The 26,404-nt window shown below is 41.6% G+C and overlaps 1 protein-coding gene across 5 annotated transcripts in view; it reads right to left on the bottom strand.

Moving 5' to 3' along the window:
• Window positions 1-3,017: 3,017 nt before the first annotated feature.
• The window catches only part of PTPRB (protein tyrosine phosphatase receptor type B), a 113,661-nt gene continuing 90,274 nt past the window's right edge, over window positions 3,018-26,404 (bottom strand). For 4 of the 5 annotated variants that reach the window (XM_067697337.1, XM_067697336.1, XM_067697338.1 and 1 more), the window contains 12 exons: window positions 24,570-24,669; window positions 23,648-23,731; window positions 23,530-23,547; window positions 23,326-23,407; window positions 21,669-21,759; window positions 20,846-20,922; window positions 18,817-18,951; window positions 17,403-17,525; window positions 17,053-17,216; window positions 15,354-15,489; window positions 6,365-6,485; window positions 3,018-4,433 (listed from right to left, as the gene is read on the bottom strand). In XM_067697337.1, coding sequence (XP_067553438.1) covers window positions 4,411-4,433; window positions 6,365-6,485; window positions 15,354-15,489; window positions 17,053-17,216; window positions 17,403-17,525; window positions 18,817-18,951; window positions 20,846-20,922; window positions 21,669-21,759; window positions 23,326-23,407; window positions 23,530-23,547; window positions 23,648-23,731; window positions 24,570-24,669 — 1,154 coding nt within the window. In that variant the 3' untranslated portion in view covers window positions 3,018-4,410. Of the gene's footprint in view, window positions 4,434-6,364; window positions 6,486-15,353; window positions 15,490-17,052; window positions 17,217-17,402; window positions 17,526-18,816; window positions 18,952-20,845; window positions 20,923-21,668; window positions 21,760-23,325; window positions 23,408-23,529; window positions 23,548-23,647; window positions 23,732-24,569; window positions 24,670-26,404 lie in introns of those variants that run through there. The other variant, XR_010932486.1, reaches the window with a different exon arrangement.

Below are 26,404 nucleotides of genomic sequence, written 5' to 3' on the forward strand. Positions count from 1 at the left end.
TATAAAAATAATCTTTGGTAACTCTGTTAATAGATCTTTTTATTTCTATTACATAAACCTTTATTTTAAGAGCATTCACCAACAATTTTCTTATTTCATGAATGCAACTATATAGACAACCTTTAAAAAAATAAAATGCCTCATTTTTGTTGCATACATTTATTCCTAGGGAGCCTCCCTATAAGAAGAGTATTCTTTTAGTCAGAAATATTTCCATTGCTAGAAACATTTTTAGAACAGAACAGATTTTTGCTATTATCATGGCTGCATTAAATGTTACCCTGCATTTTAACTAAAATGGCCAAACATTTTCAAAGGCATCATCCACTACAAGAATCTAAGGTAGTGTGTTCAGAATTCCAAACTCAGTTTCATCAAACACCTGGTCAATTCACAAAACTAAATGAATCAATTCAATTGCTTAATCAGCTAAATCATCTGGCCAGCATAGTCAAAGTGAACCACCCCCCCCAAAGGATAATACGCCCTAACAGAAGCATATGACATCTCCAAAGAACAGTCTGGACATACAGAAGGAATGGCATTTCCTCCTCCTGATGGTGTCTGCTTAGAGCCCCCTTTTCAAATATTTTTCCTTCTTTACATCATTTCACTCATTTTCTGCAGTCACGGTTTATAGATTTTTTTCCCTTGATGTGAAACAATCTTTGAATACTTGATATGATTTGAAATCTCAGGTTAAAAATACTCAGAACCTTAACAGCGCATTTGGGCTGATAACAGCCTTTTCCACTCTGTCTCTTCAGAAATGAGGTACTATTGAATCCTTGCTCACAGCCACTTTGGGGAGGATCAGCCATTCCTGCTTGCCACTGTGTCTTGATGATCAATTACTTTCATTTCTTCAGCGAAATGGAACCTGGAAAGTCCTTGAACTGCTACCTCAAACAAGCAGCTTATTACCTATTTCTTTTTCCCACCAGGGCAGGTTTGGTCTGGCTTACATGTGTGAACTAAAACTCTAGAGCACCCCAGAGTTGGGGCTCAGATTCTATCACTCACTGTCATCCAGATCTGGCAGATTTATGATTCCAGGATTCCAACCTTAGAGACGCAGAAAGCTAAGTGAATGAGAATTTAGTATATATACGGCTGATAGCTTTCTTGCAAGAAGTAAGGAGAGTGTTTAAATACAAGAACCTAGATCCTGAGACACTAAGAGAATCAGAGTGTGAAGTACAACATGTGAAGTCTAATTTTGTATTGCTGGACATCTGCTTAGTGGTTTCATATTATTTTCACATGTCATGTTGGGCTTTCTTCCAAGATGTAATAAAATTAATTAAAGACCCTCCCAAATAAAACTGTCCCCAATATGCTGTGTGCTGTGGCCATTTTAGTGTTTAAAAGTGAAATCATCATCATCTCTTCTATAATGTGGAGCCTGAAAAGACTATGAAATACCAAAGGGTATGAGGAGATAAGATGAACAGAAAATAAAATCACCTTCTACTAGGAAAGCAAACACATTCAAAAGGGAGAAGGGGAAGAGTAGTGAAAAAGAGGGACTCAGAAGTGTTAAGGGCTGGTGAATTATTTAGGACAAGTATGTGCAGAGCCAGACAGGAAGATGAGCCTTAGAAAAATCTGATTCAAGAGCTGAAAAACTGGCTGCTATCCAGAGAAAACAGAATAATACGAAATTGATTTAATGAGTAGAGATTAAAGGAGTTAATTATAAAGAACTTGGATAAATAATTATTAAGATGCAAGATGGGACCCTTCTGAGATTTGATAGCTCAATAACACTTTGAAGGCTTGATGATTAAAGTGTACCGCACAGGTGCACTGCCAGGATGCCCACCACGACAGGAAACGGAGTGTTTACCAAGACATAACACATCATGGGATTAAATTAAAAGACATCCAATTGAGCTGAATGTCAAGGAAACCTTTTTTTCCTCCTCCTAAATTTAATAAATAGATCAACTAGATTATGTATTTAGTCTTCGGTGGTGGTGGAAGGGAAGATAGTGAAATATTTGTTGCTAAGGAGATTTAAAATTAGACAGGTGGAGGGTAGGAATAAATATGTCCTGCATTAGACCAGAAGAACATACAGTTTTCCCTTGTCACGTCCATTTTTATGACTCCGATTCCACCCCAGATATGCCAGGGTATTTACTTTTACAGACATGTATGTTTTTTATGGTTTGAATTCTTCATTTGTTCAATTAATTGCTTTCTCTTTTTGGTCCAGCGATTTGCTAGAGAAGCAGCATCAGCTCTTGCCAGTGTGTGGTCCGCGGAAGGCTGCCGCTGCCCTGGTGCTCGGTAACCTCACTGCCTCACTGAGGCCCTCTTTCAGGCTTAACTGAAAATAGTAACAATAACCCCAGCATTATTACTGTGATGCTTTCTCTGTATTAAGTAGAAATGTGTAGTTTCTAGGACAGTGCCTAGCAAGTTGCAGGCACTAAAACTTTTCTGAATAAATGAAAAGCCAAAAATGAATTTCTTTCCATGTCTGAATGTGCTTTGTGCCCAGCGACGTTAGCTTAAAATTCTGTTTTTCTAAATTTCTTGCTTTTTCTTATTAATACAGGGAAAGTTATTCCTAACAGACACCACATCTCATAAATCTCCGACCTTTATTTTCTCCCTGGTGGTACCGCTGCCACACTCACATGTATGTTGTTCCTTTTCATTTCTAGAAGAGCCACCTGGTTTCCCGAAACAGGGTCAGAGACTAACACTGTCATTTCACAAGGGCATTGAGCACAATGATACTGTGAAAACTTGGAATCCTCTTCGCATTCATTCTTATAAAGTTTTTTCCTGTTTCCATAAACTTCAAAGAGCCCTGGAAATTTTTCCAGTTTGGGTGGAGCTTTACTTAACTATAAATAACTCTTTTAGGAATATTTAATGATTTTCCATTACTATGCCAAGGACACCCATTATATTACTTATGGGACTCTATAGTATATAGCAAAAATATACATTTTGAAAAGAAATGGACTCTTTCTGCAAATGAAGCTGTGAGATCAACAACCTTGATTTCTAATTCTTAAGTTTATTTCAGAGAAATTTGTAGTGAGAAAAAGGCAAACATTCCTGACTCATCTCTCAGATAGCCATGAGGATAACCGTGCAGATGCCTGTCAAATTCTCTCCAGGAAGACCCTCGGAACTGGACCTTGGGGAGGGCAATGCCCACTTTCTGACTCACTGAAATTTGTTATAGTCAAAATAGGCACACACACTGAAGATCAACTTGGTAGAGTACGTAGTGCTTTTTATATTAAATGCAACTGAAGGTGTCTACCCTATATTGTGACCTCAATGATTTACTAAAAAAGGCTTTTGGAAAATTTTATACTAAGCACCACTGAATTTTTGTGTTTTTTAAATTAACGATATATGATGTTTGAGGACATTTCTATAGACATTGATGTTAGGCCCTTTGATCAGGAGTATAATATGCCACCGCAATATTCTTTTAATGGGAAAACCAAGTATGACGGGTGCAATTTTGACTTTTCCAGGAATGCAGCCCCCAAGAAATGAGACAAAGATGAGCACGTGTCCCTTGGGCAACACACACATCCCAGTGTGGGAGGCGGGTTCGCACAGCACACTGTGGATGCAGTGAAACAGTTTCCCATCACTATGGATGGCACTCTGCATGGTGACTAGGTTTCCAGTCAGGAGGGCAGATGGCATGCTTCTTCATAGGGGGAATTCATCACTTCTGTTTGGGTCGTTCTCTCTCAGAACCCTCAGCCCTGCAGCCTGGACTTGCTCAGCAAGTTACGTGGCCCCTGAGCTGACCACGTTGGCTTGAACCTCAGGCAGGAGAAAGGGGAGAGACTAACCACCTGAGGGACAACCACCGATGTAACCTTTGGTGCTGCTTGATCGCATCTCCCCGGTCCTTTCTTTTGATTGTTATATTTGTCCAAATCGCATTTGGATCATCTTTGGATCCTAAGATTCATGGGACGGCAGTGCAGCCAAGCCCGCTGTACTCCCTGCTCTGTCCAGCCCTGCCCTTCATCCTGTCCAGTAAGGATTAAAACGGGTAAAAACCACGGCCCCACCACAGCAAGCACCTGCGTACACTTTTTACCAGTCATCCTGTGATACACGTTGAATTAGTTTATGTAGAACAAGCCATGAACACTTTAGTGTGGAAAAATAGTATTATATAAAGCTTAATATTAAACATTATGAAAAAATACATATTTACAGAAGAAACTACAAAATACAACTATGTACAATAATATCTGTTACCTTTAAATTATAAATTCTTTAAAATTCTCCAGATTAATAAATTATACATAGTATCAACAGAAATAGCTGGCACCTCTGTAGGGCATGAAGCAAGTTTTTAAAAAGAAATCACACAGTGAATAGTTTTGATCCAGGAGATCTCCGGGTGCATTCTCAATGCCTTGAATAACCCGCATCTGAAAGGAAGGACACCAGAATTAGAGGCTGTAGCAGGGTGTGTCACAGTTGTTTCTTCTGTGTATGAAAATGACAAATGGCAAAGACTCACAGAAACGACGGAAACTCAATATGGTTTAGGATGAGACCATCCCAGGTCATTGCATTCAGAACCATAGATTACTAGAACTGGAAAGGACTACTGATTCCAGTCTATCCCCTCTGGCTTTACAGGTGAGCCCACAGACCCAGAGAGGCACAGAAACTCACTCAGGGTTACACGGCTTGTGAATGCTAGTTAGTTCCAGAGCTGTTCCTGAATCCTAATTTTCAGATGCCTGAAGCTAACCGTACCATAGTTAGCTTCTTTCAGGAGCACCCAGGATCACACTAAAAAAAGACTCTTAAACAAGTCAAAACAATACAAAGGAACCTCCAAGATCCTCCAGAGCCCCCTCCATCCTGGAGCTTCTTAAAGAATCTGCCAGGCAAAAACCTCAGTTTACTACACAGATAAATTAGGGGGTAATTATTTACAAAACAAAAGGATTATCTGATTTACAAAGAACTCCCTTCAAGTAGCAGCCCTCTTATGTATGGGTGCTTTACAGGTTATTAACTATTTTACATACTGGCTAGATGGGTGGGTATAGAGGGTGCAGAGAACTAAATAAAACTGAAGAGCATTTAGAAATGGTGATAAAAGAGCTCTAAAATAATGTTTGTCTCCCCCCCACAAAAAATAAATCTATAGGTGGATATTGGTCCATGTGGCAAGAAACTGAAACTTATGACAACAGCTACATGAGTGAACATCTTGAAGTGAGCACTCCAGCCCCAGTCAAGCCTTCAGATGACTGTAGCCCTGGCCAATGTCTTGACTGCAACCTCATGAGAGACCCTGGGCCAGATCCACTCAGCTAAGCCCCTCCCAAATTCCTGATCTACAGAAACTATGAGATAATAAACATAGAGGTAAGCTGCTAAGTTTTGGCGTAATTTGTTAGCTGGTAATAAATAATACAATGTAACTTCAAATTTGCAATTAGCCAATGTGCTAAATTAGATCTTAATGATGGTCCTGAGTAGGAAAAGGCAGACCCTTCATGTGTCAATTAACTATTGTCTGATCAAAGCAGTGCCTTACAAAGTTTATACATACTTTTTACTGAATTTGTCATTTAAAAAATGTAACGTGCTTGTTCTAGGAAATTTAGAAAAAACATAAAATGGAAGAAAAATCATATATTATTTTACTGCTCAGAGAAATTTATTTAGTATTGTGGTATATTTCTTTCCAGTCTTTTCTTTTCCCCTTATGTGTTATTTTTGTTTGTTTTACGTTCTTCGTTTCTTACTTAACTTATTTATGAGAATATCTATACTATTGTAATATCTTTAAAAATATCATTCTTAATGACTGCATCGTGTTCTACTCAGTGGACGCACTGTGGTGTACTTAGTCCTCCACTGTTAAACATTTAGATTTTTTCACTCAGACCTTTAACTATGAAAAGCTTCATGCATAAAGCTTTTGCAGTACTTAGGGTGGCAGTAGAAATACTGGGTGAAAAGAACCTATTAAGGACCTTGATACACGTGGCCAAGTTCTTCTCCAAAGGGATTGTACAATTTGAACTCCCAGTTGCTATTTCAAAGCATCCTCCTTAGCACTGAGCCTTATCCCTTAGAAATGTTAAGCCGAGTCCTGAGTAGAGGGCACCCCAGGCCTAGGAAGAGATACCATGTGAAATCTGTGCTCCACTATGGGGGCTCTCCTCCCCACTCTGCCTCTCTTCCCTGTTGCCACTTTGTGAGGGCATTTCCCTCAAGCCTTTGGGTAGAAGAAGAGATGCACGGTGCACGTTGGAAAAGCTTGAGGTTTTTAATGGTTTCCAGATCCACTGTATTTTGATAAATAAACTTATAAATTAGTGAAGTAAGCTCCTACCTCTGTGATACTCTGGATTCACATTTTCGTAGATTGGAAACAAGGGGTTTTCTTGTTCACTCCGTAGCTTCCTTGCTCTGAGAACATCTCTTACACACTGATGTAGGTATACATACTGACACTATGAAAAAGCAGAAGACATGTCAGAGGAAGGCAAATTTTCAAGCATAAGAAAGACAAGGGGGGGCTTCCCTGGTGGCGCAGTGGTTAAGAATCCGCTTGCCAATGCAGGGTACATGGGTTCGAGCCCTGGTCCGGGAAAATCCCACATGCCGCGGAGCAACTAAGCCCGTGCGCCACAACTACTGAGCCTGCGTGCCTAGAGCCCGTGCTCTGCAACAAGAGAAGCCACCGCAATGGGAAGCCCGCGCACCGCAACGAAGAGTAGCCCCTGCTCACCACAACTAGAGAAAGCCCGTGTGCAGCAACGAAGACCCAATGTAACCAAAAATAAATAAAATAAAATAAATTAAAAAAAAAAAAGTAAGACAAGGGAGTCTCACCAAACCTCAACAGTAATGGGATTCTATATGGTTAGCAAATTTCTTGATCATCCCTTCACTAATGGTCTCTAGTATGTAGAAGAGTGACTGCTTTCTATTACCACAGAGGATAGAATAATGATAATGGGCAGAGAGGTGGTGTTTATTCATCTTTTTTTCTGTACGTGCGTATTTAGAGTATGTTCTGTGAGGGCCTACAACTATGTCTGGCCATAGTAGGTCCTCCACAAATAGTTATTAAATATACAAATGAATGCCAAAAACTGTGCAATGCATTTTACATAAATCATCTCCTTTGATTATTTTGACAGCCTCATATAGCAGATATAATCATCCATGTGAGTGGAGACTCAGAGAAGTTAAGTAACTGCTTCAAGGTCACATAGCTGAGAAATGGGACCCTAGGATTTAATCCTGGGTGTGTGAGCCCAAACTTCATGTCTTTTTCACTACACCAGTTTTCTTAGATGAAACCTAATGTCATTGCATTGTTGAATGAGAAAATCATTTCACTGCATACTGTGCTATTTCATTCCCTTTTGAGGGGGAGTATGGTGAGAAAAAGGAGGTGTATACAATAGGTGTGTACATCTTGGTTCTCTCAGCATCTGAGTCTGACTCATGGAAGAATCTCAGATATGTTGGCTGACTGCAGAAAACCACAGAGGCTTACACAGTGAGGACAGACCCACCTGTCAGCTCTCTGGAAGCTACTTTTTTTTTTTTTTTTTTTGCTGTCCCTTTGGAGAAGGTTGTGCTCTCCTTTGTGCAGCTTTTCTTTATTTTAGGAAATGCTTAAATTCTTTACAAATAGAATGATATTTTTATGCATGGTCTGCCGATGATGGCTCTGCTTCAAGAGATGAGAATTCTTTTAGTTCAAATTTCTAAGCTGCTTCGACACCTCTCCTTGGGTCAGAATTTGAGCGAAAAGTTAACCAGATGTAATGTTTAAAATGAGTTATAAAGAACAAGACAAAACTAAATTTCAAGCTATGAAATCTGGTCACATATCAGAGTTATTTTCATAAAAAGAGTCATGGACACTAATTCAGCACACTCTCATTTCGACCTGTATGAAAACAAGTCTATCCGGAATTTTTGAAGCAAGTATTGTAAGCAGAATCTAAATATAATTATGTGTTTGTGTGAGAAAGTGACAAATTTTGTGTTGCTTTGAAGCCTTATCAGACTCTCCTAGATTGGAAAAGCAATTTCTGTCTCCTCTGAATGTCTGTGTGGCCCATTTACCAGGGCATAGTGATATGGGTCTGGTCGTTGCTGACCTAAGTCACCACTTGGGTGCAGGAGCATCGTGCGTCTTGTCTGTGGTTTAGAAACTAACTACTTTGAAATAGAAACAAGTATAGAAGAGTCAGTGTTTTGGTGACCAAAAGGACACCACAAAGACCTCCACTGACAACAGAAGCTCAGCCATAGGCGGCTAAACTTGTGCATTGGGCCCCCTTCCTTACTACCAACCGAGCTGTCTAATAAGGGAATGAATGATTGAGTTTCTGTGCCTCTCTGGGTCTGTGTCAGATGAGGGACCCTGGGCTTGCAGTCTGCCACCAGCTGGCCTAGATGGGGATCTCAGTTTCCCCATCTATAAAACAAGGAGAGCAAGGTCTCTTCTACAGCTAACATCTTTTGACTATTAATGGTTTGTATTAGACTTCGTATTGCTGTCAATTAGATGGATATTGAAAAACATTACTAGACCCTATATTTAAGGTGATCCATGTGGTCAGCTTTGGAGTATTATCAAGGTTTGAGACACAAAGGGAGACTATAGAATCTTACCTCATCAATGATCTTTAAAAGTGAACAAGTATTTATTTTTATGGGTTGACACTAGGCATTGCCCCTGGCTGCATGGTCATCTACTCATTGGACCTCATCATATAGGTCTGGTATAATCATTAGATTAGGATATTTCAAAGAAATCAATCAATCATAAGTGAGGCCTGTGTTAATATTAATAACTATTCTCTGCATTTCTGCTCAGAAACCGCGCTCACTTGTTATGAGTGTTTTATGACACCTTGATCTTGAAAATTCAAGAAGAGTACTCTCCTGAAAATGGTTTTTAGTATAGGCAATCATTTTTGTCATCTTGAAAACAATCTACCAAATTATAGACTGACACTTCCCTGTTTTCTCCCATCCAAAGTATAATTCATATTTTCAATTCTACTGGGATACTAAATGAGTTTGAGAACTTAGAGTTTGGCTGTGAATGAGCTCTCGTACCTCTATGCTACGTCTTATTAATAAATTCTTCAACGGTGATCCACCCTGGGCTTTGAAACCAGTTAAAATTCATTAATTTGCCTTGTCTTAAATATAAATTCTTCTTTTCCCTACAGAATACCCCTTTGAAAATGATTACTACTAAAACCTTCAGATTGTTAATGTGCTTCCCACTTTCTTCTTTTCTTGTGAATTCCTTTATTCCTTATTCACATTTCATCTCTCTTCTTTGTTCTTGGATCTTTAAATCTTAAAGGCAGTTACAATACTTGACCTAGTAATAATGGTAGTTCATGTTCTTCAGTCAAATACTGGGTCTATCCTACTGGTAAGGGCAATACATTGATGGTTTCTTTTGGAAAACATACAGTCAAATCGGAGTACAAGAAAGCATTAAACTTTAGAATCAAAATCTACCCTGAATTTCTCCCTGGCTTGTGCTTTATTAAAACTTTCCTTTATTATTATTATTTTTTTGTTGTGCTTCTCTCTCTCTCTCTCTTTTTTAAACATCTTTATTGGAGTATAATTGCTTTACAATGGTGTGTTAGTTTCTGCTGTACAACAAAGTGAATCAGCTATATGTATACCTATATCCCCATATCCCTTCCCTCTTGTGCCTCCCTCCCACCCTCCCTATCCCACCCCTCTAGGTGGTCACAAAGCACCGAGCTGATCTCCCTGTGCTATGCGGCTGCTTCCCACTAGCTATCTATTTTACATTTGGTAGTGTGTATATGTCCATGCCACTCTCCCACTTCGTCCCAGCTTACCTTTCCCCCTCCCCGTGTCCTCAAGTCCATTCTGTACGACTGTGTCTTTATTCCTGTCCTGCCCCTAGGTCCATCAGAACCATTTTTTTTTTTAGATTCCATATATATGTGTTAGCATATAGTATTTGTTTTTCTCTTTCTGACTTACTTCACTCTGTATGACAGACTCTAGGTCCATCCACCTCACTACAAATAACTCAATTTCGTTTCTTTTTATGGCTGAGTAATATTCCATTGTATATATGTGCCACATCTTCCTTATCCATTCATCTGTCAATGGGCATTTAGGTTGCTTCCATGTCCTGGCTACTGTAAATAGTGCTGCAATGAACATTGTGGTACATGTCTCTTTTTGAATTATGGTTTTCTCAAGGTATATGCCCAGTAGTAGGATTGCTGGGTCATATGGCAGTTCTATTTTTAGTTTTTTAAGGAATCTCCATACTGTTCTCCATAGTGGCTGTATCAATTTACATTCCCACCAACAGTGCAAGAGGGTTCCCTTTTCTCCACACCCTCTCCGGCATTTATTGTTTGTAGACTTTTTGATAATGGCCATACTGACTGGTGTGAGGTGATACCTCATTGTCCCACTTTATTCTTAATGAAAAGTAGATAAAGTCTAATGTATGAACTTCACATCATAAAAGATCATTTTTCCTATGTCCAGCCAGCTGGTGAAGCCTTAGTTCCATTCAACTTCACCAATAGCTGTAGTATGAGATAATATTTATAGGATTGTACTTATAGCCTTTCATGGTCTCTGAATGCACAGTTTAGCAGAGGGGCAGGTATGTGGACAAATAACTATAGAGTGATAAACGTAAGACAGAACTGTTTATAAAGCTTCACACATGAGAAGAAGCCATCAGGTTCACTTTGGAGGGAGGAAAATATGGAGCTAGAGAGAAAAAGCGACATTTGTTAAGAATTTGAGCAAAGAAATAGGATATTCCAAATGATGTAAATAACACAAAAGTTCAAATATATTCTGAAAGCTGTGAGGAGTCTAGTGTAGCTAAAATGTAGGGTGCATAGGTCATGGGAAACTCCAGGACAATCCCCCAAATGAGCACTGAGTCCCATAACATCCCACTGTTTCCTCCTCGTGGGAAGCAGATGAGATAGATGGACAGTTACTATCACCTATTGTTCTTTAACAAGTTATTGCTCCGTCTGAGTGTCTCTCTCAGAGTCAGGCTGCAAACATGCCCCAAGCCAGGCTAGAAGAAGGAGGGACACACTCAGCAGCTAAAAGAAGGAGGGACACACTCGCAAACTCCCTGTCTAATGCCTCCTTGTTTAGAAACCTTTGCTCTTTAATATATTTATCAAAACTTGTGAAGCCCTGCACCCCTTTGTCTCTCAAATAAGGTAGAATAAAGTTGAGGTTGACTCTCTCTGCGGACCCAGAAAAGTAATACAGGGGATGTCAGAATGTCCTTTTTCCTTTGCTGGAACCATCACCCACAAGGGCTCAGCTGTGGATCGCACCCCTTTGCACTCACTCTCAGAACCAAGTGAGCGGTGCCGGTTCTGAGCATCTAAGACTGTAGAAGGAGCCCACCTTCAGCAGAGCCTTCAAGCAAGACAGATAATATCTGGATATTGTTTGGGATTTTGTTTGATAAAGGAAAAGGAAAGAGAAAATTTCTATCTTATTGCAATCTTTATTCAGCATGATCAAAAGAATTGTTGATTCTGGCCCAGAGAGGGAAGCCTTCCTTAATTTTGACAGACCCTAAAACAGTGGGGATGGGTGGCGTTATGACGTGAAACTGGGGAAATAAGTTGGAACCAGGCTACGAAGAGCTTGGGCTTCATTTTAAAGCAATGAAGAGCTTTCCACGATTTTTATGCAGGGAGTTGACACAGCGAGAGAGCACTTTGGTGGTGGCAGTGGTGATGGAGCTGTTAGGGCAGAAGCTAGAGGCAGGAGAGCCACAAGGAGGCTACTGCGAAGGCCCGCTGGGAGTTAGTGAAGAGCTGGGCAAAGGCAGGGGTGAGAGACTAGAACAAGGAGAAAGATGCTTGGTAGAATGTACAGGGCTTAGTCACTGCTCGGATGTAACTATGGGAACTGCGGGAACAGAAGTCAGATCCCCAACCAGGGATCAAACCTGGGCCCCCTGCAATGGAAGCACGGAGTCCTAACCACTGGACCGCCAGGGAAGTCCCTGTTGTTTACGTTTTTAAAGAAAGATAATGAGTTCGGTTTTGAGGGTTTTGAGTTGGAGATGAGATGACTGTAAAGCTTCCAGGTGGAACTGCCCAGGAGGCAGGTACTCAGGTGAATGCTGGGGAAGGAGAATGAGATTTGGGAGATGTGAGCACCTACGTGGTTCCCAAAGCCACGGGAGTGGAGGACATCACAAAGAATGAAGATGGAGAGAAAGAAGAGCTGTGCCTTGAGGACAGACCCTTGGGAACTCGAACACTGAAAAGGCAGGCTGAAGAACAAGAACCATAGACTCCACAGAGGTTAGGAGGAGAAGGGGAAGAGAACAGGGGAAAGAGGAGTTATGTCCAAGGAGGAGGGAGAGCTTTGGCATATCGTGTTGCCCCTGCCCTGGAAGTTAGCCAGTGATATTTACAGTAGGGGGTGCCTGCTCTTTGCCAAAATGCATCTCCAGAGTTCTGAGCAGGTGTACAGAAGTGATACATGGCCCAAGAAGCTCTGACAATAACCAGGGAGCCTGAATCCCACCCCCCGCCACACACACACCCCTTGCGATTATTTATAATGTGATAATCTCCTCTTCTCCAAATTACAAATTAAGTATGGTTTGAGTTTGTGAAAATGAAAACAAATTAGTAATGGAACATTGATGCTGACTTTTTAGCAGCATAATTGTAGGATATTTGTTCATTCATTTAATAGATTAAAAAAATATTGAGGTTAGGGCAAAGGAAAACAAGTTCCTACCCTCTAGGAACTTGTAGTCTTGTGGAAAAAGCTGAAGGAAAACAATTATGATATAGTGTGATATAATTCTACAACCCTTAATTAAAGAACAGAGCTAGACAGTGGTCATCAGTGGCTGCCAAAACCGTTAAGCGAAAGGCTGATGGGAAACGTTACAGTGGATGACCATTGTCATTTCATCAGCATGGAGAAGAGACACAGACAGGAACTGCCTCCTGATATGATGCAACAGGAAGTACTCAGCACCACCCACGAAGCATGTGGTGGTAAAAAGGAACCCAGACTTCATGATCTAGAGACTTGATCTAGAGACTTCATGAAGTCTCTAGATCTAATGACCCACTGACAAAAATTATGGGAAATAGAGGAATACATTACCTTACGTTATGAAAAATGGAATACATTATGAGGAAGCAGTCAGCCACATTCAGAACGTGGGAAAATCTATGGAAAATGAACTGATTTCTTTAACAAATAAATGGCACAGAAAACAAATCAGAGGGAGGACTGTTATAGATGAAAAGAAATTTAAAAGAGACTTCAACCAAACGCAATGTATGGACTTTGGATTCTAACGCAAACTAAGTGTAAGAAGCAATTTTTGAGATAATTAGGGATATTTTAACACTGACTAGATATTAGATGTTATTAAGGGATTATGATTAAAATTGTTAGGTGTGATAATGGTACTGTGGTCATGATTTTTAAAGAGTCCTTAACTGTAAAAAAAATATATATATAACTGTAAAAATATATATGTAGTAAAATATATAATATTATTAATAATGCATAATATATAAATATATAAAATATAAAAATATATTATATTAAATATATATGTTTTTAAATACACAATATTAGTAGGATTTGCTTTAAAATATTCCAGTGAGGTCATGGGCTGGGGGAACAGTGTATGTGGGCTATAAATGCAAAAAGAACACAGAATACTGATAACTGTAGAGACTGAGGTTTGGACATTCATTATACTATTTTCCCTAGTTTCATGTATTTTTTTAAAATTTCATAATAAAATATTTAAAATTTTATTATGGAATTGGGGATAGAGGGTCCTGGGTGTGGACCCTGCCTGTATGAGGCAATGACAACAGTGTTTTCCCAAACGTGTAACAGAATATGAGAATCTGCAGGATATTAATATGTGCTATACAACAACGGGATCCAGGGGCTTCCCTGGTGGCACAGTGGTTGGGAATCTGCCTGCCAATGCAGGGGACACGGGTTCGAGCCCTGCTGGGAAGATCTCACATGCCGCGGAGCAACTAAGCCCGTGCACCACAACTACTGAGCCTGCGTTCTAGAGCCCGAGAGCCACAACGACTGAAGCCCGCGCGCCTAGACCCCATGCTCCGCAACAAGAGAGAAGCCACCGCCATGAGAAGCCCGTGCAACGCAACGAAGAGTAGCCCCCGCTCGTCGCAACTAGAGAAAGCCTGCGCGTAGCAACAAAGACCCAACGCAGCCAAAAACAAATATAAATAAATAAATAAATTTATTTAAAAAAAAAAAGAAGGGAATCTTGGGGGGGGGGTCAAAGCAGTTTCAGCAATAGTGGGCTCAACCAAGCTCGAGGGGAGCCTTTGCTGCAGGACATCTCCGTTTTGTGGAGCATGGCCACCTGCACAGCTTTCATGTATCCTGTGACTAACAGGGGACATGGTAGCATGAAGAACTTTTCACCTTTTTGACCATAGGCAATTTTTTTTCTTTAATAGAGGACTTTGCAGAGCTACTTGGGAAACACAAGGGCAAGAGAACTTGGGCCTGGTAAGGCAATGATACAGAGGAATGACAGGCTTGGTCTCTCTGAGGACATAGATTTGACTCTGAGGCTGTGGGGCAGGGCACGTGGGGCTTAGGGCTTGTGATTCTCTAGAACAGGGTTCAAGTCCCAGCTCAGCCACTTCATAACGGTGCAAAGCCCTTTAGCCTCTCAACTTCAGTTTTCTAGCCTGGAAATGGAAAATAATACTTCTCTCATCTGGTTTTTTTTTTTTTTTTTTTTTTGTGAAAACTTAATGAGATAACATGTTCAGAAATGCCCTGCAAATGTCAAAGGACTGTATAAATGGAAGCATTTATCCTTCACAATTAATGTACACTCCTTGGTGTGGGGTTGCAGCTGGGGTGGGCTGAAGGAGAGAAGAGATTAGAATCTGTTTCCTCTTTACTAACTGAAGTTCTTGTGCTCAATCACCAGCCTATCTTAAAATGACCTTCATGATGAACTAGCTGACCTTTCTCCATGTTAATGCATTGATTAAAAAAAAAAATCCATTTTTCTTCCTACCCACCTAAAGAAGATGGGCAACCAGTTCAGTAAAGATAAGAATATACATCATCCTCAAGGTCACTGAAATTTGTTTCAAAATAAAAAGTCCCAGAAAACATCAATATTCAATTCTCTTTCTTCTCCTAAAGAGTCGTAGTTCTTTCCCCTTATCAGATTAAAACCCTGGACATTTTAGAGGAGGGAGACAGACAGGCTGGTCTGTGTCCTTCAGCCGGACTCTTACCTCAGTCTGGACCATGTGAACCCTGTGAAGTCTTAGGTCATGCACTGCTCCATAAATGTCCACAGAATCTTTGGAATCTAATTGCTGGAGGATTCGGTCCAATGCGATAAAGGTTCCAGTCCTACCCACACCGGCACTAGAAGAGAGCGTAAAGAAAGACTGAGCCTTTTTAATTAAACTGGCCTTTCTGGACTGCATCCAGAGACTCTAGCACAATCTTTCCTTTCCCTTCCAAGTTAGAGGAGACTATAGGAATACTTCTTTCTCTCAATGTGCTCTCTCAAAGAAATATAACCCAAGGCTCTGGCCTTCCATCTTTCCTCCTTCCTTCCTCCATCTTCCCACCCGGCCAGAGGTAAGGACTTGCTGTGTACCATTTCCATGCATGCTTTCATACTCTTCCTATATTCATGTAAATCCACACACAATATATTCTTTCAGTGTGTTTCCAAAATTTACTAAAATGGTAACATGTTTTATGTATTCTTTTGCTAACATTTCTATTGAATATTTTTTTGAAATTTGTCTACATTGTTACATGTAGGTCTAATTTCTTTTGTAGAGTTCAGAAACCACCACTAATCCATTCCCTACTGATAGACAGTGAGATCATTTTTAGTTTTTCTCTATTACAAATAGTTTTTCTCTATTACAAACAATGATGTTGCAGTGAACATCATTGTGCACATGTGTGGGGATTTCTCAAGGGTTGATATGTAGAAGCAGAACTGCTGGATCATAGCAATATGAACACCTTCAGCTTTACCAGGGATTGTCAAATTGCTCCCTAAAGTGATGGCACAACCTGGGGATTTTTGATGCACATATTTTAAGATAAAGAAGAACAGTTTTTCAGTGGTATTGGGTGAAAATGCCCGCCATTCTTTAGAAAGCAGGAAGCTCTTGAGAGCCTCACGTTCCTATTAAAAGCATCAGGGTTCCAATGACATATAAAAGCTGGGCTCCTAGGGTACTGGGCAGATTTGGAGAAAATGAGTACATTTGACATTTCTCTTACTGTAGCAGTTCCCTGCTTTTTATTTATTAGTGCCATTCAGTTAGGGCTATCAGAGTGTTTCTGCAAACATTAATTAGCTAAACACCAGGCTCCCCAGGGAGAAAGACAGTGACAGACTGCTTGTTAGCTTGATTTTATGGACGTACAGACTGAAGCAAAGACAAGTCAAGAGAGAACAGAAATTTAAGAGCAAAATTGGGTTGCCACATATGGCAAGTACCACTTGACTTGGCAGGAAGTCTAGAGCAGGGATCCTGAAGGCTGGTTAGGTTTTACACAGGTGGAGGAGAGAGAGAAGGCCATTCCAGGAGTAAGAATGGTAAGAGGCAAGGATGAGTGTGAGCTGTCTCCTCCCTGGCTACAGTGGGAGGGGAGCCTCTGAGCATTTGGTTAGGGGGGTGAGATGGGGCCTAATTATGAGGGACCTGGCAGTCACAGAAGAACTTTGCATTTGCTATAGTAGGAAAAAGAGCAAGAGGGAGAGAAAGATGGAGAGTGAGGGTGAGAGACAGTGCAAAGGAATGAGGCTGGAGAGGAGGGGGTGGAAGAGGGTGGAAGAACATCCCCTGGGCCTCTGTAGACTGGTTGGGTAGACAAATCCTCCAGCCACTAGATTCTTCAGGCTTACACCCTTATTTCTACTCCTGGCTGCCACTTTGTTGGCTCCGGGGGGCGGAGTACCTGCAGTGCACCGCGGTGGGCCCGGCCCCCGGGGTCCTGTTGATGTAGTCCCTGACAGTTCTCACAAACTGGATCAGGGACTGGGTGGTCTCCGGGACTCCGTGGTCTGGCCACACCGTATAGTGAAAGTGGCGGATGAGTCTGTGCGCGTCCAGCTGTTCCTCCTGTAAGAGCAGAGCGACTAATAAGAGGAACGGCCCGAGGCAAACCTTCAAATTTGACAACCGTGCCCATGCAGGGATTCCTATGAGCGAAACTACAGGAGGAGAAACCAACAGAAAATAGGATTGACGGGTGTTCTTCATCTGCCCAAGCTGTGTTATTAAACGAAGTCAAACAAACCAACATACGCTGCATATCCGAAACTCCCGGATGGTCCACTCGGGCAGCACAGACTCCGAGAGCATCTGCAGGATGAGGTCCCCGTAGTAGAGGGAATCCTGGTCCGCTGGCCAGTAATGGTCACACTTTACCTAGAGGAAGGCGGGCAGGAAAAAAAAAGTGAGTCCGGAAACGCGCCTCCTCCATGAACCTGTACTTTCCCTCCTCGAAATGTCTTCCTGAGTTGGAATCCAGGGTGAGCTGCTGAGGCAGTCTGACCATCTTTTTCGCATTAACTTGCTCATGGCCAGGGCTGAAGCTGGGCTGCTGCTCCAAGTGAAGGAGAGACACCGTTCAAGGAGCAACACCCCCCCCCAACCTTTGGATTCATTTTCCTTTCAGGTTCAGTGTTCTACGGCTTTTGTTGAGTTTTTATTGATTTCCTCAGCATTTCAATTCCACTAGCACATAAGCCACGTCTTACAATTTCTCGGTTTTGTTTGTTTTTCTGAAGAAAGATCCAGTTGCGAAGAGGAAGGCATTGTCTCCCTGGCCCTTTTCTGTTTATATTTTGATATCGTTGTCCCAACCTGGGTCCAGTGCCATGTGATCTTTGGAAAGTCAGCACATTTAGCCAAGCTCACATTCACAGGTGGAGACAGGCGAAAGAAGACTGTGGACATATAATTACTGCGCACAGTTACTGGGCACTTCATGTAATCTCTCTTTCTAATCCTCAAAGTAACCATACAAAGTAGAGGATTATAAATGCCAGTACAAGAGGTTTGCTTAGTTTGCCCAGATAACTACCTTACTTTGTTTCTGCAGACACAGCCTAAAAGTCACTTCCCCTTCTTTCCTGAAAGTAGGCACAGCGCCAGTGACTCGGCCAGTTTATCTCTTCTCTCCATACAGCAGAGAATGGAGCAGACGAGAGGCCAGGTAATCCTTCTGTGTCATGGGCGCTTCTGATAATCCCAGTTGTCAAATGCAAACATCTTTGACTGAAACTTCAGACCCAGAATCAGAATTGGGCATCACCTGGGTTTACGATAGAGCCTTTTATAACCAAGTGGTTTTAATTCACTAACAGTGTTCTTACATGACCCCTACTTGGCTTTTACGGTCTTTAACTTCTTTTTATTCTTTTTTTTTTTTTTTTTCTGTACGCGGGCCTCTCACTGTTGTGGCCTCTCCCGTTGTGGAGCACAGGCTCCGGACGCGCAGGCTCAGTGGCCACGGTTCACGGGCCCAGCCGCTCCGTGGCACGTGGGATCTTCCCGGACCGGGACACGAACCCGCATCCCCTGCATCGGCAGGCGGACTCTCAACCACTGCACCACCAGGGAAGCCCTGGTCTTTAACTTCTGATGGAGATGGGGAGTAGAATTACACCAGGTGGAGGAAAGCGAGGTTGGTATGTCAGGAAGACCGTTTACTCACTCGGCCCTTCTCCACACACTGGGTCACCATGACGATGTTGTGAACATTCTGTTCCCACGCCATTTTCCAGAAGTCATCCTTGGTGCCGGGAAGAGGTCCCTGAGTAGCGATGTATTCTCTCCTGAAGTTGTTGCCCTGCAATGAATTTACAATGTGGAGAGTCAGAAACAATGGGTCTCTTCACAACTCTAAACAAAGGGTTAGCTCTGTAGATTAGGTGAGATGTAAGTCTTTGCCAGGGCCCTGACTTGAGAAAAAAGATACTAACACGCGTCAAGGCTTGGAAGCAGGGACAAAGGCCGGAACACTGAACTACTGTTAAGAGCCAAGTTGTTTTTTATTAGGTTGTGTTTATTCTTAAAGGCAGTGGAGGACTCAGGCAATAATTCAGATAACACTTCACCCTCAATTATGAGTGTAAATATATATACTTGTGTGTATGTGCGCGCGCACGCGTGTGTGTGTGTGTGTATGGACTGTCTGAGGAACTAACATTGATCAGGCTCTTTCCCTATTTAACACAGAAGAGTCTTAGTCATTTCAGGTACTTGACTTTGGGTTGTTGGTAAGAGATACCATGCAAGGGAAACTTAAGGGAAGAGAACCCACTGTTTATTGAGCATCCACCCTATAACATGTTGTGGGTCAGGATTTTCACAGATCTTATTTAATTGTAACCACAACTCTATGAGCTAGGATATTTTCACCCACACATCCTGCACTCCAGCAGCGTGGAATTACTTGCAGATCCCAGTAAAAGCTCTTTCTCTCTTTGCCTCTCCTCAGGGCCTCTACGCTGTGTCACCTCTGCCGCCCCCATCCCCGCTCTACCCACTGCCTCTCGTCTGGTGAATCCTTATTTATCCTCCAAGTCTCAGCATGGTGCCTGCTCTGCTGAGCCTTCCTTTATCTTTCTTCCTGTTGGAGGATGTTCTCCCAGAAGCTCCTGCAGCAACCTATAGCCTCTCGCTACTCAGAGAGTGGTCCTCAGACCAGTGGCACAGGGATCATCTGGGAACCTGTTAGAAATACAGAATCCCAGGTCCCACCCCAGTCCTGCTGAATCAGAAGCTGCATTTTTTTTTTTTTTTGGCCGAGACGTGCAGCATGTGGGATCTTAGTTCCCCAACCAGGGATCAAACCCGTGCCCCCTGCAGTGGAAGCACAGAGTCTTAATCACTGGACCGCCAGGGAAGTCCCGTCAGAAGCTTCATTTTAACAAGACCCGCAGATCATGTGGATATATGTTAATGTCGGAGAAGCACCATACTAGCCTGTCAAGGGCATCGCCCACCTTGTCATTTCCTGATGCCACAACTCTGCTGAGAGTTCCCTGAGGGTTAGGATTCCATCTGACCCTCTCCTTGTACACAGCTCAGAGTCTGACTTACAGTTAGCACTTTACTATATAGTGTTTATGGAGTGAATGGAGGATTATTTGAGGTAAATATTATCCTCACTTTTTTTGGAAAAGGAAATGGAGGCCCAAAGAATTGACATAACTTGCCCGAGGTCCTAGAGTCAGCAAGGGGCAGAGATGGGATTCAAACAGGGTCTGTCTGACCTTAAAGCTTTTTCCACCGTAGGTGCTGTAGGAAGCTGGAGAAATGCTAGCCAGAATCTGAGCCCAAAGGTTTGACACAACCTTTGAGTTGTGTCTGTGGTTTTCAAAAATCCACATAACTTTGAATCAGCTTCCCTAGCTAGGCAGCCTTAGCCATGGAGGTCTAGCTTCCTCAGGGAGCTCTAATCTTGACTAAGGGCTGCAGAGCGAAAATGACCTTTGAAAATGCCTCCTGGGCTCATTATAATCATATGTGACTATAGCCATTTTGAAAACTGGGCCTTAGCAGTGATTGAATAGGACAGCCTGTGTTTTACGGCAATCAGACATATCTTTTTTTCTCTAAAACTGACATGTTTCCAGACCTAAGAACGGTGGGAGCGTGTTGGAGGAGGGTTGTCTCCAGCATAGCCACCCGTCAAAGCTTCATCCCAGTTACTACGGCCCCGTGGTTGGTTCACTTACAGGGATGTAGCTGGCATTAATATAGTCAGAGCATGGGTCATCATCCACATGGGACAGCTTCACTCGAGAGGCATCATCTGCAAGGAAATTTATTGACAGAGATTTGTCAGCGAGTCATGGTGATTCTCCTACTGTTTACAGAATGCTTGGTATTTGATGTGCGTGAGCTCTGACCCCCCTGACAGCCCCACAGGGGAGGTATTCTCATCTCCATTTTGCAGATGAGGCTTAGACAGGATCACTCACTTGCCTCTGGTTGCACAGGTGGCCCAGAAACACACAAGCAGACGAGCCAAATGCTCTCTGAAGCCCCCTCTGTGCTTTCCTTTGTAATACCATATCATTTGCCCGACGGAGTGGCCAGCTCCCTTTCACTGCTAGAATGAATACAGTCCAGAAAAACTACCTTCTATTGCTTCACCTAATTGGGTAAGGATAACATATAAATATAGTACATATATAAACAAACAAACAAACAAACAAAAATATATATAAAATTGCTAACTACAGACTTTAAGTAAACCCAGCTTGGCCCTTATTGTTAACCCTGTTACTGCTCTTAGGCCTCTATAAGGAGAAGCATTAGGACCACATGGTGAAATGTCAACAGCGTAAGAGGCCTCTCAGAGCCAGAATCTCAGCTGGTTGTTATCTCCCTGGAGGGAAGTGCAATAACATACAGGTCATTTCTTTTTAAAGACTTTTCAGAGCCTCTGATCTCCCATATCCAGCTATACCATATTGCTTTGCCCCATTTTACTCGTGGAAAAGAGAAAAAATGGCTAGAGGAAGACAGTATTACAAATTTCAACACAAAACTTACAGGGCAATATATTGTTGTATCGATTTTTCCCTCTATTCTCTGGCAAGAGTGCAATGTCACATGATTGGTTTCGACCCACGTCTTTTAGGTCCTGTTAGGTCAAAAGTAAGTTTGCAGGTGAAGAATGTGAGATAGAAAAGGGCAAATCAGACACTCCCTGAGATACATAATCCTATAACCATATGTTACACTAGCTGCATTTGTGGAATGTCTCCTATCCAACCTCTGTGCATCAGCTCTGATCCCCACGAGAGCCCCACAGGAGGTAGTCTCATCTCCATTTTACAGATGAGGCTCAGACAGGATAATTCACTTGCCCCAGGTCACACAGGTGGCAAAGCTGGGAACTGAATCCAAAGCCTGGGCACTTTTCACCAAACCACATTGTCTCCCAGGCCAGCAAAAAGCCAGCTTAAATAACTGACAGCAATCTGTATAAAACAAACGCATGAAAGATGCTCAGCATCACTAATCATTAGAGAAATGCGAATCAAAACCACAATGAGGTGTCACCTCACAGCGGTCAGAATGGCCAGCATCAAAAAATCTACAAACGATAAATGCTGGAGAGGGTGTGGAGAAAAGGGAACCTCCTGCACTGTTGGTGGGAATGTAAATTGATACAGCCACTATGGAGAACAGTATGGAGGTTCTGTTCTGTTTTTTAGTTAAAAAACTAAAAATAGAATTACCATACGACCCAGCAATCCCACTACTAGGCATATACCCTGAGAAAACCATAATTCAAAAAGAGTCATGTACCACAATGTTCATTGCATCTCTATTTACAATAGCCAGACATGGAAGCAACCTAAATGCCCATCAACAGATGAATGGATAAAGAAGAAGTGGTTCATATATACAATGGAATATTACTCAGCCATAAAAAGAAACGAAATTGAGTTATTTGTAGTGAGGTGGATGGACCTAGAGTCTGTCATACAGAGTGAAGTAAGTCAGAAAGAGAAAAACAAATACCTACGCTAAAATGTATATATGGAATCTAAAAAAAAAAATGGTTCTGATGAACCTAGGGGCAGGACAGGAATAAAGACACAGATGTACAGAATGGACGTGAGGACATGGGGAGGGGGAAAGGTAAGCTGGGACGAAGTGAGAGAGTGGCATGGACACATATACACTACCAAATGTAAAATAGATAGCTAGTGGGAAGCAGCCGCATAGCACAGGGAGATCAGCTCGGTGCTTTGTGACCACCTAGAGGGGTGGGATAGGGAGGGTGGGAGGGAGGCACAAGAGGGAGGGGATATGGGGATATATGTATACATATAGCTGATTCACTTTGTTATACAGCAGAAACTAACACAACATTGTAAAGCAATTATACTCCAATAAAGATGTTAAAAAAAAAACAACTGACAGCATTGGTTTGCATTTGAAGTTTGTCAATTCTTTCTTACCATGTGGTCTGGGTAGTGCTTTGTCTGCTGTACTATTCCAGAGATCAAAATGGCCTCTGAGACTAGGTGGTATATTGTGCAGGGAATGGATTCAGGCACAAAAGAATGCTCAGCTGAGACCTCAAGTGCCAACCTAACTCCTGAGCCCAATCAGCCTGTGATTCCACAGTGAAGGCTTGGAGGGAAATCCTGCTAAGGACCAGGGGTGCTAAAGCATCACTGCCTCTGAGCTGTACCTCGTATTCCTTGGACAGAAGGTAGTTGGAGTCGGCCTGCAGCTTCATGAAGTGTCCTTCAAACTGATTTACTTTTATGGGGCTATAGTTAAAAACATAATAGAAGGAAAAGAAAATTACTGAAGAACAGGGAAAATGCCATACCCAGCCCCAGTTACATTTCAAAAGCAGATAATACAGTAACTAATGAGTTCTCTCTCTTACCAAGAAGTCTTCCGGTTACTGTGAAGAAAAGCCAAAAGGAGAAAGATCTCATTAGCAAATGTCATGTAATACAGTCAACTCATCCTTCAATAAATGAAGTGAAGGAAAACGTGCTCACCCTTTTTGGCCCAGGTTCAAGTGGACAGACAGTGGTCGATCCCGACGAATACTCAGGCGGGCAGAGGGCCTTTCTCGACCATGGCTGCAACCCAAGGGAGAGGACTTATATTCTGATTATGAAATAATTTAAACAAATGTCTCCATGTATGGTAAGGCTGTGCATGTTTGTGCAAATATGGATTTTTCAGTACGTGTATATTTTACACTCAGCCAACATCCCTTTGAGGGAGGGAAAAGTGAGGGAGCACATAAAGAAGAAATAGATTTTTCCCACTCGGAAACCATCCTGCAATAGCTGGAGATTTGTCTTCTGGTTTTTGGCTACAGGTCATAATCACTTCCCACACTCTCAGTAAAGCTTTCTATAAACACACACACACACAGAGTAAACCTTAGAGGCAAGACACGACTGGAAGAGAGAGGACGTGCCAAAAAAAAGAAATTCCCTACGAGAAGAGGGCATGGCACTGGGGTCACATGCTGTTTAGTTCTTTTTGGTCCCTTCTTAAGTTAGCATGGCAGATATGAGCCACAAAATGGAGATGTCAACCATACTTTTCAGCATATTTCAGAAGAGTATTCGGGCACACAATTTGCAGACATCTCTGTCTTCGGGAGGTAACTGAACCACACACACGATTTTTTTTCCTGTGCCAAAGGAGCTATTTCACATCCAAATGAGGCTACAGATGGCCCCTCAGTCATTTGGTGAGGGCAAGACTCAGCAGTGGTTATGTAGAGAGGCTGAAAAAAGTGAGTCATGGTTTTAGGGTTTGATTCTTGTTTTTCTGAACAAACAAAGGTGATTTAACCTGGAGAAATTAAATGATTTTTCCCTCCTTACTTTTCAGGCTAAAGAGCATTTTCAGTTGCATCTTTAAAATTGTGGACCCAATTGCCAAAGGGATCTTTGTACTCACCTGGCTTTCTGTCTGCAGATTAATAAGGCAACAACAGCTACCAGCATGCCAATTAAGAACAGACCAGCACTCACACCTTCAATAACTCCAAACAAAGGCTCTACAATAATCCAGAGGGCAACAACAAACCCAGGTGGGAAAATTAGTGTTAAAGAACCAGCAAGATAGCTATTGGAACCCTATCTCCCTAGGAACGTTATTACAGAAGGATTCAAACGATGGCCACACTAATGCATTTACTATCGAAAGGCTAAGCGGTACGCAGCTGAACAGATGAGACATTGGCTACTACCAAGTGACAGCAGGTTGGTCATTATACTTTTGGAGTCAATGGTGTTCAGCTTATAAAGGAATTTGGGACTTCATCTATGCTTGTATGTAAAGCTTTGGGGCACTTGAGATAAAGGCCAGCAGTTTGCCACCAAGGTAAAGATGCTATTTCACTTGTATGAAACGTGTTTTACAGCATCTGGGACATTGGCAAATCCAGTGAATGGCTCAGAATTATTTTAATGAAATGCCATTTTTATTATCTGGTTCGATACTGCCACTGGGAGTTTATGAACAGGTAGCCCATTTTAAAAACAGTCTATTGAAATATAATGCATATGCCATACTATTCACCAATTTAAACTGCGCAATTCAATTATTTTACATTCAATTTTATAACATTTTCATCACCCCCCTAAAAGAATCCCCAATGCCCCTTAGCAGTCATTCTTCATTCCCTCTCCCTAGACCCTGGCAACCACTAATCTACTTTGCCTTCATAGATTTGCCTATTCTGGACAATAAATTGAGTAATAAATATGTGCTTTGTTTGTGATTGGCTTCTTTCACTTAGCATGTTTTCAAGGTTCATCCATGTTGTGGCATGTATCAGTATTTCATTCCTTTTTATGCTGAATAATATTCCACTGTGTGGATATATCACATTTTGTTTATCCATTCAGCCATTGATGGACATTTGGGTTCTTTCTATTTTTTTGGTTATTATGAATAAAGCTGCTATGAATCTCCATATACAAGTTTTTACTTTAATTTTTCTTGGGTATACACTTAGGAGTGGAATTGCTGGGTCACAGGGTAACTCTAGGTTTAATATTTTGAGAAACTGCAAAACTGTTTTCCAAAGAAGTTACACCATTTTGTTGATACATTCTACAAGCAATGTATAAGGGTTCAGATTTCTCCATATCCTTACTAACACTTGTTATTGTCTTTTTGATGATAGCCATTCTAGTGGGTGTGAAGTAGTATTTTATTGTGGCTATGATTTGCATTTCCCTAATGTCTAACGATGTTGAGCATCTTTCCATGTGCTTATCGGACATTTATGTATTGTCTTTGGCGAAATGTCTATTCACATCCTTTACCCATTTTTAAATTGTGTTATTTGTCTTTTTATTATTGAGTTGTAAGTGTTCTGTATGTTCTGGATACTTGACCTTTATCAGATATATGATTTGCAAATAGTTTCTCCCATTCTGTGGGTTGTCTTTTCACTTTCTTTATGGTGTCCTTTGAAGCACAAGAGTTTTGAATTTTAATTAAGTCCCATTTACCTAGTTTTTTGTTGTTGTTGCTTGTGCTTTTGGTATCATAGCTAAGAAACCATTTCCTAAGTTGAGGTCACAAAGATTTACTCCTGTTTTCTTTTAAAAGTTTGATCATTTTAGCTCTTACATTTAGGTCTGTGGAGTAGTCCATTTCTGAAGTTGCATTTTAAGCCCTTGGATTTGTTTATTCAATGTGCTTTTCAAGACTTACCAAATCAACACAGTCATGTTTCTTTTACTGTGGTTAATATTCTTTTTTGGATATATGTTTACTAT

This window comes from Pseudorca crassidens, chromosome 11, assembly GCF_039906515.1.
Source record: "Pseudorca crassidens isolate mPseCra1 chromosome 11, mPseCra1.hap1, whole genome shotgun sequence".
In the NCBI taxonomy this organism is placed as follows: domain Eukaryota; kingdom Metazoa; phylum Chordata; class Mammalia; order Artiodactyla; family Delphinidae; genus Pseudorca; species Pseudorca crassidens.